The sequence below is a fragment of the Anopheles funestus genome, chromosome 3RL (genome assembly GCF_943734845.2).
Source record: "Anopheles funestus chromosome 3RL, idAnoFuneDA-416_04, whole genome shotgun sequence".
In the NCBI taxonomy this organism is placed as follows: Eukaryota; Metazoa; Arthropoda; class Insecta; order Diptera; family Culicidae; genus Anopheles; species Anopheles funestus.
This window is the reverse complement of record NC_064599.1, coordinates 16,783,669-16,800,083: the sequence shown is the minus strand read 5'-3', so window position 1 is coordinate 16,800,083 and position 16,415 is coordinate 16,783,669. Positions and strand designations below refer to the sequence as shown.

The following is a 16,415-nucleotide window of genomic DNA, read 5'->3' as shown; positions in this document are numbered from 1 at the left end:
ACACAAAAAAACTTCGCAACTGACCTATCTTACATTCCCTTTTATTTCGATGTATAGTAACAATTGCAGCTCTTTCCGGCACAATTTACACTTTGTAAATCAAGTACAAACTAATCTAACACAACAATCAAACTGGATATGGTACATAATGCTTAACGAAAAACAAAAAAAAATACAAAACAAAAGCCAAAGCAATTCTCTTCAGAATTAGAACATTATCTTACATTTGCACTGTGTACTCCGTGATGTCCGCCGTTTGTGTCCACCGGACATTTTGGAATTTGTTATTAAGTATCACAATTAAAAACACCTGCCACCATGTTGAGTTGGTTTTCAGTAGAAATTCTTCCAGAAGGCAAACATTTCCTCATTTCGGGCGTTGATAACGTTCACCTGCACCTCGTCACCGACCCGAACAAACTCCTGCACATCACAGTCAAGCGATTGGTCCACTTGGTTCTCGTTTTTGCATTCCCGGTATGGGGCTAGCTGCGCTGCTCGGCTGTTGGTAGCAGAAATAAGAATATATTGAAGCATTTTCGTGATCTAACCCGATCTTTTCACTTACCCGGTCGTGGCGAAATCGATGAAAAAGTTCACGAATGTGTCCACCATCTTGAGTTCGGGCGATCCAGCTGGGTAGTCGGGGAAAATGGCGGTTTGGCGGAAGAGATAATTCAAATCGTCACAGTGTACCACACCGTAGTCAGCAGGATCACCGGCTGCGTAGATGATGGAATAGGAGTATCTGCCTTTGTACGACAGTTTGTACACACTGGCCGGTGCCATGTTGGTGTCTGCCATGGTAATGTACTGTTTAACACCCAACTGAACGGGATAGATGAATGAAGCCTCGCTGTAAAGCTGTGAGAAAGTTTGTAATGAGTATTTTAAAGTTCTTTCGCGACCTGTACGCGCAACTAAACTCACATTAACGAACGCTTGTAGGTTATCCGGTCGAATCGGATCTTCATCGGTAGTGTCGTTCAGGAACCGTGATCGTATCTCTTCAATCAGTGACTTTGATGGAGGTCGCTCTAGCAGGATCGGTAGAATGGTGCTAAAGTTATTTCTCAGCTCGTTAAACAATTCCTCATTCTTGAAGATTGACAGCGCACGGATAGCTCCTTCGTTCGGGACGTATCCAGCCATGTAGGGAATCTGCTGATAGTTCCCATTCAGCCAACTTTCCTTCGGTTCCTCAATAAGGAACGCATTGGGAGAGTCTTTCGATTCCACTACTGGCCGGAACAGTGTTAATGGATCGACTGACCAAAGCTGTAAGGAGAAGATTACAATGACGTTTTGTGCAGAATTTGTCTATCATAAAGATCCTCACCTTCAATTTATATATATTACCGACGAGCTGCTCTCCAGGAATTTCACGCAGTGCCGCAATCAAACTTTTGATGGACAAATTTTCTGCGCCCATTATATCCACCACCTCGGCTGTGGAGCGGGCCAATGCTAGTGGATCCTTTGTGGGAATGTTCCATGGTACTAGTGAGTTACCGCTCATCATAATCGCCCGATGGAAGAGGTCACGGCTTAGTGGACTGATCATATGCATATGCACGGAGGTAGCACCCGCACTTTGACCAACAATCGTGATCAACTGATCGTTTCCACCAAAGCTGGCTATGTTTCGCTTGACCCACTGCAGGGCAAGCGTTTGATCTTTCAGTCCAAAGTTACCGGGTGCGGCCGAATCTCCCGTCGAGAGGAAACCAAGCACACCGAGTCGATACTGAATGGAGACAAATATTGCCCGCTTAGTATCCATTATGTACTCTGGACCAACTAATGAAGGGCTCGCTGTACCGGAGAAGAAACCACCTCCATGGATGTACACTATTACAGGTAAATTGGAAACGGAGCTTGTCGGTTCAGAACATTCCTGTAGAGGAAGAGAAGAAAAAAACACTAAAGATGACGTCTTGTTGCGTAGCTACTCCGATCAAGATCATTCTCGGGCCCTCCATCATCGTACGCAAGTGGATGGTTAACGACAGCTAGTTTTCACTTTCATTCACACCAAGCGTGCGCGTGGTGCCACGTGTTTCTAATTGCAAACAAGTCGTTGCCATTGATCAACAGCCATTCGGAGCCGGACTATCGGCTCCACCAGTCATAAACCATTGCCAGGGAGGTATAAAAATAAACCACAATTAAATACAACCCACCCTTAGCCCTGGGTCTGGGTGGCAGTCGCTTCTGCCCAGTCTCCTTCTCCGGCAGACGCAGTTGGCTGATTCGGCACGCGGTACACAGACGTGCGCGGTGGTTAGCGTACCGAACGAGACGCCTAATCAGCAGAACGATCAAAAACCGGAATTTGTAAGCAGGGTGTTACAGGGTGAATGTGCCCGCGCGCACTCGTGCTAATATGCCACGCGCACTCCTCACACGAAATCGCGCAAAATGGGAGGACCACCTTGCTGTTGGGTTCTACAGCATTCTCCTCGCAAAAACTCGCTGGGGAGTGTGTGTGTTTACTGTTGCTAGCTTAGTCTGTTGTACGGCCACAGTAACACATGCTTGCAGGCCGGCTGTGGCTGCTGTTTTGCTGCTGTGACATGGCGCCGGCGCCGGGTATGCGTAGTGCGGAAGTGATCAGGTTCCCACGCGACATCAGTACCGCGTGACCGAGTGGTTCAAGCGTAAATGATTGGGCGCGTGGCCACGAGCCTTCAAGCTCCATCGGTCGATGGAGGTGGGGGGAGGGGTTGGGGGGACTTTATACGCATGGACTCTGACTCACCTTTGGTCTGTAAACGTTTAGATAGAGACAATCCTCACTACCGGTGACGGGTGGATTCGGGAGCAGATCGTTCCGCTGCATGCACATCGATCGCTCGAACGAAGCATTATACAGCTGCTCGCTCCAAGGTTCGTTGGGGATGGGATCCTGTGAAGAGATTTGCAAATGCACACAATAAGTGACTCTGTCATTGATCGTTATATTCTTCTTCTTCTTCAATGCTACACCGTGAAAAAGTTTATCAACTGTATCAACAAATACTACTTTGCACAAACAACCTTTTGCTGCGGTACGGAAACCAAACTTCTGATACGGGAACGATGGAGAGTGAGCAAGCAAAAAAAAGTGGAGCTTATTCAATGGTTTCAGGTTAAAAGTTTTTCCTCGATCATATTACACTTTTACGCTGGAAAAATCGCCAGCCCCCAAGGCTCAAGGTAATAATTTGCATTCAATGCAATACGCTGCCGTGACGTAGGGGCGTGGGAAATTGGCTAGTTGTGCAATCTAATCGATATTAAACGACTTGCAACGGGTGCAACTGCATCGAATGGCTGTTTTTAATGCCCCGTTGGATGCGACTGTATGATGTTTTAAAACGTCGAAAACAATGATTAAACTGTCGTCAGGTGCATAAGTACCCGTGCTGCAGTTAGTTTTGATTTAACACGACCCCTATCATTCCGTTCTCGTGATTGCACTCATATTAATGATAGCTTTTGTGAAGGAATTTTTTTTTTGTTTAATTTGACTTTCTTTTAAGTTTAATTTTCAAAAGCTATTTATTGCCATAATTAGAGAAACTTTGAGGAAAAGTAATTTCTGCTCACCAGACTTTTTGTTATATTTTTTCTTTTAGAATTTGCATAAACGATTGTTCCCTTAATTTCAATATGCATAATGATTGTCAATTAATTACGGGCACAATTGGTAAATGGACTATTTTTATTCAAGAACTCTCCACTAAAAGTACCAATACAAAATTCAATCACGATTCTTGTTTTAATTTTGTTTGTTGATTCGTAAGAAAAATGATTAATGGATTTATTTTAATTTTAATTATATATTGTAAATAAATTTTATCTTCATATGACCTGGCCGTTCTTCAGAAACAAAAAAAAATGATTCACAATCTATTTCTTTTATGTTATTGTTGCAATTGTTGGTGTACAAAATGCGATTTTATTTTGATCGCCCAAGAAACACGTTTCGATGTTATGTATCTCAATGAAAATGGGTGAGATTGTGTGCTCAGCTGTAAATAACTAAACGTTTCGCTTCTACTTACCGCAAATCGTAACTCCCCGACAGGTGGCTTCGCGAAAGGAATGCCCAAAAATGCTTCGAACTGTTCACCGGCCATTCCCGGCATGTACGTACCACCCAGACATCCTTCCGCGATGCAAACACGTGGCTCGCCCACCCGATCGCAGGAGCTGTCCGGTTGCATCTCTCCCGCGATCAGTGATCTTCCACTTCCGCTCGAACACGACACCACACAGTGCATTACGAGAAATAGTAACGACACCACCGTTTGATGTATACGCAACATTTCGCTTCTATTCTTTGAACCTTTCACCTTCACTTCACAAAAAACGTCGCGATGGCCGATTAGTTGATCGTTGAGAAGGAAAAGAAAAAGCTTTTCCCTTCAGTCGTCCTTTTACTGGGATGTTCCGTTCGCTGGGGTTGATACGGCACTGCACTGGACAGCTAGCGGGATCGATGATTTTATTAGCAGTAGAACCACCACTCCTCCAACCAACCAACACAATTTAAGGGTACCCACCCTTGTGCGGTAAGCGTGAACGCACGCGTAAAGATCTGCGACAAAACGAAAAATACATAAACACATGTGTGTCAAACAATATCGGTTCCCCTTTTCGTACCACCCGCACCGATGTTGATTTCCACCGTACACCCTACACCCCGTTGCTGATAAGCGTCACAGAATGTCCACCATTAATCCACCCCCACCCTGCGTGCCACAACCGTTTGATACGTGTCTCCCCGTGTACTATTGCGCGTAAAAAAACGCGAAACAAATTGCGGCTTACTACGGAGCGCGAAACAACGCGTCCAACAACTCGCACAGCACGACGCGTAATGAGCGGGGTGAGCCACGCGCCCTAGCAACCACCACCAGTATGAATGAAGCTACTAGCTGAGAACGTATCGGCACCACTGTAATCAGACAAAACCGGCCTAACGCTCTCCCACCTTTTTTTTCGGGGGGGAAAATCTTTCTTCCTTTGAGACGCTTCAATTACTACCGATGCGGTGGACGTAGAGGAGCGCCTTCATTCACAGCTGGACAGCTGGACACACTATTGGAGAGTAATTTTAGGAGCAACTTAGGAAAACCCCTTTTTATTCTTATCGGTTTCAGTACACTTGCGTGCGATTCCTTACCGTGACCTACATCTGGACGACCGATCTGACGAAAACGGTGATGATCGTGCCACGTGCTAGCCGAACCGTGCCGAACTTTACCCTGCCCGATGCGTAATACCGTGCAGCGCGTGGACTCAACTTTAGGGAACCCGTGACACCCCCAAGAGGGGTATGTAGAGGTGGTGGTGGTGGTGGTGGTACGTGATAAGATGACACGCATGTACCGTGAGTTTGCGAATTGGGAACGTGTTTGATGATGAGATCTCTCTCACACATATATACACGACACATGGGAGGGTTTAAATTTATTTTTGGAAACACAAAAGATGTCAAACTTTCAACCGCTGGCGTATTTTAAGGGTGATAATGAAAAGATTGGAATTGATTCTCGGCTAACTTTTCTTTGTCTTCTTATCACCAATATGGGCTTTCAGGCTGTTGTTTGTTTTTTTTTTTATCCGGATGGTAAAAAAAAGGTTTTAAAAGTGGCTGATTAAGAGGGTGTGTGCTACCAATTTAGTATCCTTCAACCACAAACGCTTGGATACGCTAAAAAAGGATGTAGAACTGGGAGGAAAGGCATTAAATACATTACAAAATTCTTATACAACTCTAATGATTTGCATATGTTTTTGATTGTCTTATTTAATATAATAAGACGCTGATATAACAAATGTATATTGGTTTTTTCTCCAAATTTAAGCCATATTGTTTTTTATAGCAAATTTATTTTATTATTAATTGAGTGTTGCGAGTTGGGAAAACTTTACTATTTCTCTTTTTATCATCGTATATGATAGAAGACACATCCGGTGTTAATTCCGTACACCAGAAGAACTATAGAAGAATAACAGAACTATTCGAAAAGCTACACGAACAATGTCGATAATCATTGAATAGATACAAAAAAAAAAACAAAAGAATTTTTCTAGATTTTTTTTATAAAAGCACATTGTTCTACAACAAGCTACTATTGTTCTCAAAATTGTGAAGTTCTTGCGAAATATTTGCTAAAAGACTGTAAGATTAAATCCTCATTTTTGATTTGTTGAACACAAAAAAAAAAACAGTCAAATCACCGTCGAATTCTATAGGTGAATGTCAACCAATAGGTTCGAAGCCTCCAAAAAATGAATTAACAAAAAAAATATAGTCGAATTTTACGCTCTCCTATAAAAAAGAATATAGCTTTACCGCTCCCTTCCCATGTACAAGTGACTTGCGATAAAGTAAGCGCGTGTGGCACGGTTTTGTACCTTGTTTTTTGGACACTTTACATTCTTTATCTGTAAATTCTCAGCACGAGGCCATGATAAACAACATTGTTTTCTTCAAAAGGGATTTCAAGCGTAACGTTTCCTGTTTGAAGAATGAAGATTTTCGACCGATAAAAGATGCAACGCGTGGAGCTTATCGTTTTGGGGTGGTATGATTTTGGAGCCTGATATGAAACAGGCACGTGTGCTCGATTGGGGATTTCACACTTTTTATCATGAAAAATTTAAAGTGAATTGATTGGATCACTGTTTACCGTCTGTTTGCCAAATATCGCTAGATCGATGTGTTATATGACAGACATTTTTGTTGAGATATATCTGTATGACTGAAGTTTAACTTTTTTTTTAAGAAATGACTTAATATAATAAAAATAAAAGATACGCTGCGTATTCCAAATTTATTCAACATTCAACTCTTGCTATCTCTTACTACAAGATGTCATTCCAATTAAATAAAAAGTAGTGTAAAAAAAGTGTACGAAGGAAAATATTTTACAGCGAGATTCAAAGGAAAATTCTCGCGTAAAAATCTGATATGATCCTGGCCCTAAATAGACTCATCGATCCTAATAATTTTGCTATACAATGATCTAAATTACTTGCATCTGCTTCATCCCAAATAAAAAAAAAATAAAAAAAAGCTTAAATTGCACTCACCTACCTCGTATCCGGACGATAGTCAGCTAACCACTTACGTCACCACTTTCACTTTCGCTGACCGAAACTCCTCCGACCGACGAAGGACACAAAACGGGCATACAAAATGCAACTACATGCATCAAAGGATCACGATGCCAGCCTACTGTCGCATTCGTTCCCGGAGGATGCTTCTTTTATACACGGGTAGACGGGTGTCGAGAATTGCAGCATTCGATTGGTTCACCCTGGGATTCGGTTCTGTGTGTAACGTTACACCGTCTCTTTGCATACTCCCTCATGCACACATACATGAAGTGCATTTGGTGCAGGCGATCCAGTTCCTCCCAGCACCCCCTCGGGATCGTACAAACTGGCGTGCGTATGGCAAATGTCATGCACGAGGGAATATCAAGCAGCATTTTACTAACAAATTAATCCTGAACGATCTGCTCCTTGTCTTTGCTACCTTAGTTTGTATGTAGTACGTTTCTTGGTCCAACATAGTGCAAGCCATTCAACGTAATAATGCGTGTAGAGTTGTAGTGTTTATAGTTCGTATTTTTATTGCAATTAATTATGGCAAACGTTAGCTTTGTTGACCGGCCTGTTGACCTGTTTTCAAACCGATCCTCTCCTGTGTTCTCAATTGAAGGATAAGTGTGTCCCCAAAAATTTGGCACGATCAATCCATGCCATCAGCAGCACTTGAAAGAGGTTTGTCCACACTTGCGCGTGTACCCTTCCACGGTGTCCAAATTTACCGTAAAATTGCATCCCACCCAGAAGAGCTTACCCGGGATGTGGGCTCGATTTCGAGTGTCTGCAATTTATTCCCGGTCTTTATACACACTTTTCTTCGCCTACTGTTTTGCATGTGTTTGTGTTTGATTCTTTTTTTTTGCAACAAATTCTTTACCCTTTGCATAATGCATCAAAATTACTGACCCACATTTTCGGCACGCCGCGTGCATTGGCAATGCACAGCGAACTGCAGTCCAGTGCGCGAATGGAAACGAAAAGCAAAAGTGCGACATTGTCGATCCGCATGGGAGGCAACAGGATAGGATGCAAGTAGTGAATGCGAGACGGAAGCAGTCATTCAGAATCGGTTTGTTGATGGTTGGTTTTTAAGGGTTTTTTTTCTTCTTGTGTAACTGTGTTCTTGCATTGACAACTGCAGTCAATATGCAGTGGGGCGACACTCACTGAGCGTAAATATATTTTCGGCTACCGATCGCAGTAACTTCGTCTGTCGCTGGCGGCGTTAAACTTTAACCCGTGTCGTCTGGCCGCTGGCTAGCAGGGATGAAAACGAGAGCAACAGTCCAAAGCTTTACGATTGCAGATGGGCACAGGAATGCATAAAGATGCCGCATTTAAATGCTTTCTCTTTTGAAGGATTGTTTATTATTAGAATAGCAAGCGTTTTACCATACCACAATAACATATGTATTTGGTTTGCTTATTTTATGAGGAATTTACACAAGAACATTATCAGTGAACAATAATTCTATTTTTAGTAGAATGTAGCATTTTGATTCAACTAACACAAGTCAACAAAACACGTTGAAAATAAATCTAAAAAATAAAACAGCAAACATAACAAGCTAAAGGGATATAAAACAAGTAACAGAATATAACAAGAGAACGAGAACAAGAAAACGAGAAAAAAACAATATGATTTTTTTGATCATATGTGTTAGGAGTTAAGAATCAGATGAAATGAGATGCAACGAAAGTAATATTAATAGAAACAAGTAAAATAAATACATAATTACATCTTTAAAGAAAATCTGACGAACATCGTGTTTAAAGAAAAAAAAATCCTACATAAAAAATCAAAAAGTGCTTGAAAAAATAGAATAATTAATTTCTCAAAATCATTCTAGTGAATAAAGAACAACTAAAAAAGCATAAATATTCAAAATAAATTTTGAATTGTCGATTAGTAAAATGTAATACTGGTTGTGTGATCCATTCGCTTATTTGTTAATTTGTTGCCTGGCTTTTTGTCTGCAGAAAGATATCAATTAAAAAAATAAACAAAAATTATTGTAAAGTTCATCCTACGATCGAGGAAGAATCAAAACAACAACAAACAGCTAGAAATAAAAAAAATCAAACATAACAGTTTCGTTTACCTACGTATGTTTACAAATCAAGCGCATCAACGTAATCTTTCCATAAATATAACGAAACATTTACATTTTCCGCTTACGATGTGTAAATACGTGATAAGGATGGGAATATTTCGCTATTTCTAGCATAAAATTAACTGCCGTCAGCATGTCTAGCGGGTACAGTCCTTATCAACGCTAATCCCAGCTGATGCGAAACTCAAACGCCACGCAAAGATTGGTTCTTGCGATCCCGGCACTTGGGACGTGTGCCGATCGACATGCTTTAGTGTTGGTGCTGATAATGCTGAACCTTCCCCGAGCGTGATTTGATGCCGTTGAACCGAAGATAAATGCGAATCGCGATCACTTTTTGGCCTGGGACGCTGCGCAAACCATTCTCCTGACCCTGGTGAGTTTGCACGTGTAGCAGCATGTTGTTTTGTTTGAGTGGAGTAGATTTTTGTTTTGTTTACAAACCACCGATGGTGTAAGTTTGATAAGAATGTTTTACCGGCCGGCACAGTAATGAGTGAAAATTGGCTACAAACCATTTAGTGTGAAGCATAACAAACAGAGCTAAATTCGTCGGTTTTCTAATAAATTAATGAATTGACCGCGTTAACCGTAACATTTAACCTACAAACTTCATCGCATTACTTAAGATATGTCCTCGAAGAAAGTCTTCCAAAACGTGTACATCTCCTCATCCAAACCTTGGGTAATCTTTCTGCTCACCGGGAAGTATGGATTGTACGTATTGCTGAACGTGACAATGTCACACTTTGCACCAACGCACGTGCCCTCCGTACCGGCCAGTTCGTTAGTGGCGAAATCTACGAGAAACTTTACCCATAGCTTAGCCATTTCCTCTTCAGGCGATCCTACGGGAAACTCAGGGAAGAACAGTGGCATATTGAAGAGGTAGATCATCTCGTCGGGATGGCTTAAACCGTACGATGTATCTGAACCGGTGAACAACTTCGAGAATGAATACCGGCCACGAAACTGAAAAGAGTAGATGCTGGTCGGAGTATGCTTTCGATTGTCTAAATGTTGCTTGATGCTCTTCACCATCGGATACAGGAACCAAGCTTCGGAGAACATCTGAAAGAATTGAAGTTATTTTAATAACTAACCAGATGCGGTATAATTGCTAAGTGATCTTACTTTGGTGATTTCAGCATAGTTATCGTTGGTAACCCACTTTATCGATGGAGTTTTCTTAAGGAAGCGTTTCCTCAACCGTACGAGCTTATCCTTCGTCACACGAGTTCGCAGTATGAGTGGCAAAAGTTTGGTGAAGTTCTCATCCAAATCCTCTATAAGAGAACCGTTCCGATAGATCGTTTGTGTGACGATCGAACCATCGTTCGGTATGCTTCCCGTCAGCCAGGGAACACTTGCATAATCACCTCGACGCCAGACAGCACTAGGGTCTTCCGCCAGAAAAGGGTTCGGTTCTTCCGGTGGTTCCACAACGGGATGATACAATGTGATGGGATGAATGTCCCACAGCTTTAACAACTCGACGCTAGCCGTCAGTTCGGCCGCATCCACGCGACGAAGCTGCTCGACCAGTTCCGCCGTCGAAAGTTCATCCGCGTTCGGTATGCCGAGAACTTTCGCCTGGTTGCGTGCCAAACGGAGCGGATTTTCGATCGGGATACTCCAGCTCGAAAGTGCACTGCCACTCATGGTGATTGCGCGATGGAACAACCCACGGCTAAGCGGACTCAGCAAGTGAAACTGCGTACTGGAACCACCGGCACTTTCACCAAAGATGGTAACCCGATGAGGATCGCCACCGAACGCTTTGATGTTTTTCTTCACCCAGCGCAGTACCATTACTTGATCCTTCATGCCGAAGTTACCTGGCGCAGCACGATCACCGGTTGAGAAGAATCCAAACACACCGAGCCGATATTGGAACGTTACGACGATCACCTTACGGGTGGACATAAACCTTGATGGATCACGCTGTTCTGGTTGGGCTGAACCGTACAAGAATCCACCACCGTGAATGTACACCATCACAGGAAGGAGTTTCGATTGCCGTACCCCAATCACCGGGGCGAACACGTTCAGATACAGACAATCCTCCGTACCAAACATGGGTGCAGTCGGGACAAGCGAAACCTTCTGGATGCAGGCATTCTTCGGTCTTGATGCATCGTATGTACCCTCCCACGGATCGTTCGGTTGTGGGTTCTATATGGAAATGGAAACAATTAAAGGAATCACTCAATTTCACAATTCAATTCGCTTAATTGCTTTCTCACCGCAAACCGTAACTCGCCAACAGGGGGTTTGGCGAATGGAATTCCGAAAAAAGCTGGATATGACACACCGTCTCCAATTTCCATTACTGTCCCTTGCAAACAACCATCTCTTATACACACAAAGGACTCCGTTGCATGAGCCTTAGCACCTCTTAGCCAGTTGACGTCAAACACTCCAATTGATAGTAATAGAGTAAGTGCACATTTGAGGTTAGTTTTACTTCGTTTCATGTCGCAATACACAATCCCAGTTCTTGCCACAGTAGCTGTTTCGACTGCACTAAAACGAATCGTCTTGATCGTGAGGTCTTTTATACCAAGCATTGGTATCACTTTCACTACTCCTTCTGTTTTTTAACATTATTTTTATGATGTTAGTGGTTCAGTAACTAGTCTTTCGATTGTTGTCCTTTCTCCTTGTGCGTCAATGTTGAAATTAAAGTTCATCCTCCGCGACTGCTTTCTTTCAAGGTTGCATCGACAGTTGGTAAAACTGGACCGATAAACAAATTTCGTTTTTTGTTAACTCAAACTGGTTCAGCAGATGCAGACTTTGCTTTCGATTTGGACAACTTCAAACCGAATAATTTGATGCCGTATATTGCATTGGTATTCTTTGGTACAAGTAGTACTAAAAATAGTACGAAACGAATCTAGAATTACCTGGTTGTATAACATTCACTGTCAATGGCCCACTTTCTGGTGTCACGAACAAGGTCCGCCCCTTTTTGGAGATGAAAATTCTCTTTAAAACATATGTAGGTAAAGCGAAACTGCATACATAAATCACAAGTACAGATGAATTATTCAGTGCCCGTTTGCATCGTCACATCCTGACGGATACCGTCGTTGCGACACTCCGATTGGATTGCTGTTCCAGACATTTGGGACATGGACATGACCGTTGCATGCGTTTATCGAGAACGGTAAAGCGCTCTCAAAATTCATACGGGATGATTTTTGAGTGGAACTATACATTCTTTCTAAACCTTGTACTAATGGACTGTCCTGGGTTGAACAGTTTAAGGAAGATCGAGCAAAAATTGGGCATTGTGTAATTGCCTTAGTACATAACGATTGTTGCTGATTTATTGTAACATTTTAAAATAGATTCAAACCATTCTTAACCATATTAACTCGATGATTAATGATACGCAATGTAAGAAGTGCTATAAAGCGTACTCCAAAAGTCGTGCATCTCTTCCAGTTCCTTACTCAATCCACTTCCACTCGACATCGAAACGGCCGATGATGAAGCATCTTCTGAAGTGGATTTTGCATTTTCGAACTTTACCATCTTGATGCGCTTTTTGCAAGATCCGGCAGGATCTTGGGTCGTTCTGGAAAGTAAAAAAGTGTGTAAAATACTGTAAAATAAGGATATGTATGCGTATGTTTACCCTTCGACAGCAAAGTTGACCAGGTATTCCGTCCATACGTTGCACATTTCACTTTCTGGGGAATCTGGCGGAAAGTCCGGGAAAAGATCGATCATGCGAAATAGGTATAGTAGTTCATCCTGATGGCAAACACCACGGCTTGCGTTCGATTGTATGTAAAGCGACGAGAACGAGTGGCGTCCATTGAATTCGAACGAATAAAGCGTTGTTTCACGACAGCTTGTATCGTTGGAGTTGGTGTACTCCTGAAGTGTCTTTATAGTAGGATATTTGATCAACGCATCTGACATCATCTGCAAAAAATGAACTCTCGTTAGTATTTATGCTTTGTAGTACACCTCAACAACAAACCTCTGTAAACTGATCTCCATTATCTTCATTTATCCAACTACTTCCGGAAGTAGTCGGAAAGTAGCGTCCTTTAAGTTGCTCCACAACCATTGCTGTCCCATTAAGGGCTGCAACAGGGGTTAAAAGCTCAGTCAAATTTTCATTAAACTGCGATCGAATCGTTTCGTTGTGTAGTATGGAAAGTGATACAACTGCACCCTCGTTCTGTACCGTGCCGATCATAATGGGAATGTCCATGTAACGACCTGCAGCCCACAGCTTTCTTGGATCGTCCGGTAAAAAGCGTTCCTCCTCCGGGATGAAAGCACCCTGAACCGTAGGACGGTACATGACGATCGGATGCTCGAACCAAGTCCGAAGGTACGGCATACTGGCGGTAAGCACTTTTGCATCGAGAAACTGTAGTATACCCACCAGCTCAGCCGTTGTGAGCTCATCAGCCTCGGATACACCAACCAGTTTCGCTTGTTTGCGGGCCAACATAAGTGGATCCTCTATCGGTAAGCTCCACACCGCTAGAGCACTTCCGCTCATAATGATCGCTCGTTGGAACAGTCCCGTACTGAGTGGACTCATCATGTGCAGCTGTACCGAGGCACCACCAGCGCTTTCACCGAACAGTGTCATTGACTGTGCATCTCCACCGAAGAAACCTATATTTCGGTTTACCCATTTCAGGGCCATCACTTGATCGAGCATTCCAGAGTTGCCCGTTGCCTGAGCATCACCGGTGGAAAGGAATCCAAAGACTCCCAACCGATATTGGATTGTCACGAGGATGACTTTCTTCGTTGCCAATATACGCTCAGGTCCGTACAGTTGCGGATCGGCAGACCCGAAAAAATATCCTCCACCGTGAATGAACACCATGACCGGAAGCGGTTGGCTAGCGTTACGTTTCGGACGATAAACGTTCAAATACAGACAGTTCTCATCTCCAACGATGGGTTGACCAGGAAGTAGGAACGATTGTTGCAGACAGGCCGGTTTGCTATCGGTAGCATTGTAATCGCCCGTCCATGGTTCAATCGGTTGAGGTTTCTGGCGCAATCAAGACGAAACTGTTCATCGGATGCTTTGTTCATACAGTTTGAAGCACATTTGTACTCACCTTAAAGCGAAGCTTTCCAACCGGTGGTTGCGCATAAGGAATGCCAACGAATGCATCAAATCTGATATTCGTCGTATCGGTCATGGATGTTCCTAACACGCAGCCATCTTCCGTACAAACGCGTGGATGTTTCAGTTGCCCCGTAACAAAAACGAACAGCGAAGGCCAACCGGCCAGGAAGACACTGATCGAGAGTAGTAGCCGCATCACGGTACGGTGTCCCATTGCATACTAGCACCGTTTCCCATGATCGATCGGTGATCGAGCTGCTAGAAACAGGCTGTTGTTTTAAATTTCAAACGACACAACGCAAACACTCTCACCTTCACAAGGAGAGGCTTTAAATTGCATTCTAAAAGTGATAACCGGTCCCCGTAGGATGGACTTCCCGAGTCCATATGGAAATGTGCAAAACGTTCTTGTTAATGCAAAACAAACGCAGCTACAGATGAGATAGTCAACCAACACATGCAACATCATTTGTGCGGATTTGTTTGCACAATCACACAGGGTTTATTTGTTTTATGTTTGTAATTTGAACGTTGCTGGCATAACAATAAAAATATGGAATATTTGGTGCAGGATTAAATTGTTTTGACAAATAGAGTAAATAAATTATGTATGAAATGTTGTAAATTTAACACTAAACTCTATTTATAAATGGGTTTTGTGCTGTAAAACAGCATCCACTGCATGCTAAAGATAGTCGAGGCAGGAACAAAATGGAAACTGAAACATCTTGAGCACAAGCGATTGCATACAACCTGATGTCCACGAGAGCTTGCTTACGAGCTTGCATACTATTGGTTGTTTGAACTTGTACGCGTTCTTCCATTTTTGATTTGTGATTTTACTTCAACGAAAATTAACCCTAACTTATTGTTTTTTTTTTTCATAAAGTATTAGCTAAATTTATGTTAAAGGTTACAGCTCACTTAGACATATCATTAGTTACATCTCTAATTATTTAAAACATCCGATGAAAAAGTCCTCTAAAAAACCACAAAAACAAAATCCAAAAAAATTAAACATTACTATTTTCAGATCGAACTTCCTTTCACAGTAAGCAGTTTTGCGATCTAGAGCATTTGGTGCAGGAGAAAAAGCAAACCAAATATGATGACACACTAATTTTATCCTTAAGAAACAAAAGGTGGTATTTGGTTGTCACAGTAACTTTATGACTTTGTCCTACATTGTATCTATCATTGGTGTTATGTTGGGTGGCTCCATGGGAAGATACGTGAAAAAGGAAAATGGGATAACGAGGTACGGTAAGAAGGAATAGGACTTACTCCACCCAGCGTCCAATTAGACCGAGCGTCATGAAAATCACGGAGAGCGAACGGTTCCGAACGTATATATGGAGTTCACTTTCGTTCGAACTTTTCTTTGGGACAAGGGAGAATATTAAAAGACAGCAGTAATGTCCGTTCGATTGAATAGCCTTTTATGAAAGTAGAACCATCATCCAGGGAAGTCGATATATCATGGTAGTATAAGCAGCCAGTTGATACTCCTGACCTTGTTTAGTTTTGTCCTGCTGGTCTTCTGTCCCATAAATGGAACAATTCCGTACCCGCAGAAGGTTGAGGTCGAAAAGTTAAAGCGAACTTCTGCCATTTGTGTTACTTTATGGTTCACTGCTGAACGATTCCCTACCAAAAACCACCGTTGTCACTTGCGATCAGTTCGGATGGGACGGTTTTATAGGCGATGGTTTCTGGTCGGTGGTTTGTGGTGACAGTTTATATTATCCAAACCATCTAACACACTATACAGCATCGTGAAGGTAACAACTTGTCCAGCCACTTGTACGACCAGCGAAGAGTTATGATCGGTGGAAAGATTATGGAACTTCAGGCACAGAAGTTCAAGTGGGATTGGAAGTTTTTGTGGTTTGGGTTGTAAAATGATTGCAATTTTCGTTAGCAATATTTTTTTTATTGCGGTTTCTTGGAGGGATTTTAGACGATGGAAAAAAGGGCCCAGCCGTTGATTTGAATATGGGAAATTGTTATGAATCTGTTTGAGCTTTTAATGTTATTTAATATTGAAATTTTAAATAATATCCCTTTAAGGT

General features: G+C 42.4%; 2 protein-coding genes across 3 annotated transcripts; both read right to left on the bottom strand.

Moving 5' to 3' along the window:
- Positions 1-20: 20 nt before the first annotated feature.
- Positions 21-4,903, bottom strand: LOC125770361 (juvenile hormone esterase-like). Of its 2 annotated transcripts, none has more exons than XM_049439850.1 (7): positions 4,651-4,903; positions 4,050-4,585; positions 2,762-2,908; positions 1,340-1,897; positions 931-1,278; positions 569-864; positions 21-502 (listed from the first exon to the last, which is right to left on the bottom strand). In XM_049439850.1, exons 2-7 carry the CDS (start codon positions 4,311-4,313, stop codon positions 334-336), a joined length of 1,782 nt encoding a protein of 593 aa, XP_049295807.1. In that variant the 5' UTR covers positions 4,314-4,585; positions 4,651-4,903; the 3' UTR covers positions 21-333. The 2 variants fall into 2 exon arrangements, with proteins under 2 accessions (XP_049295807.1, XP_049295808.1); XM_049439851.1 differs by having other exon boundaries at positions 4,660-4,903.
- A 4,299-nt stretch (positions 4,904-9,202) lies between these two features.
- Positions 9,203-14,614, bottom strand: LOC125772418 (uncharacterized). The gene is made up of 6 exons (XM_049444121.1): positions 14,333-14,614; positions 13,222-14,262; positions 12,871-13,163; positions 12,618-12,810; positions 10,359-11,399; positions 9,203-10,295 (listed from the first exon to the last, which is right to left on the bottom strand). The coding sequence occupies exons 1-6, from the start codon at positions 14,555-14,557 to the stop codon at positions 9,849-9,851; spliced, it is 3,240 nt and encodes a 1,079-aa protein (XP_049300078.1). The 5' UTR covers positions 14,558-14,614; the 3' UTR covers positions 9,203-9,848.
- Between the last annotated feature and the right edge of the window lie 1,801 nt (positions 14,615-16,415).

Coding starts and splice junctions, on each gene's coding strand:
- LOC125770361 (XM_049439850.1), bottom strand. CDS start 4,313: ATGTTGCGTATACATCAAACGGTGGTGTCGTTACTATTTCTCGTAATG. Junction 1,279..1,339: donor GTAATATATATAAATTGAAG/GTGAGGATCTTT, acceptor TTCTCCTTACAG/CTTTGGTCAGTCGATCCATT. Junction 503..568: donor ATCGATTTCGCCACGACCGG/GTAAGTGAAAAG, acceptor TGCTACCAACAG/CCGAGCAGCGCAGCTAGCCC.
- LOC125772418 (XM_049444121.1), bottom strand. CDS start 14,557: ATGGGACACCGTACCGTGATGCGGCTACTACTCTCGATCAGTGTCTTC. Junction 11,400..12,617: donor CTTCTTACATTGCGTATCAT/TAATCATCGAGT, acceptor ATTTCCATATAG/AACCCACAACCGAACGATCC. Junction 10,296..10,358: donor ACTATGCTGAAATCACCAAA/GTAAGATCACTT, acceptor CAATTCTTTCAG/ATGTTCTCCGAAGCTTGGTT.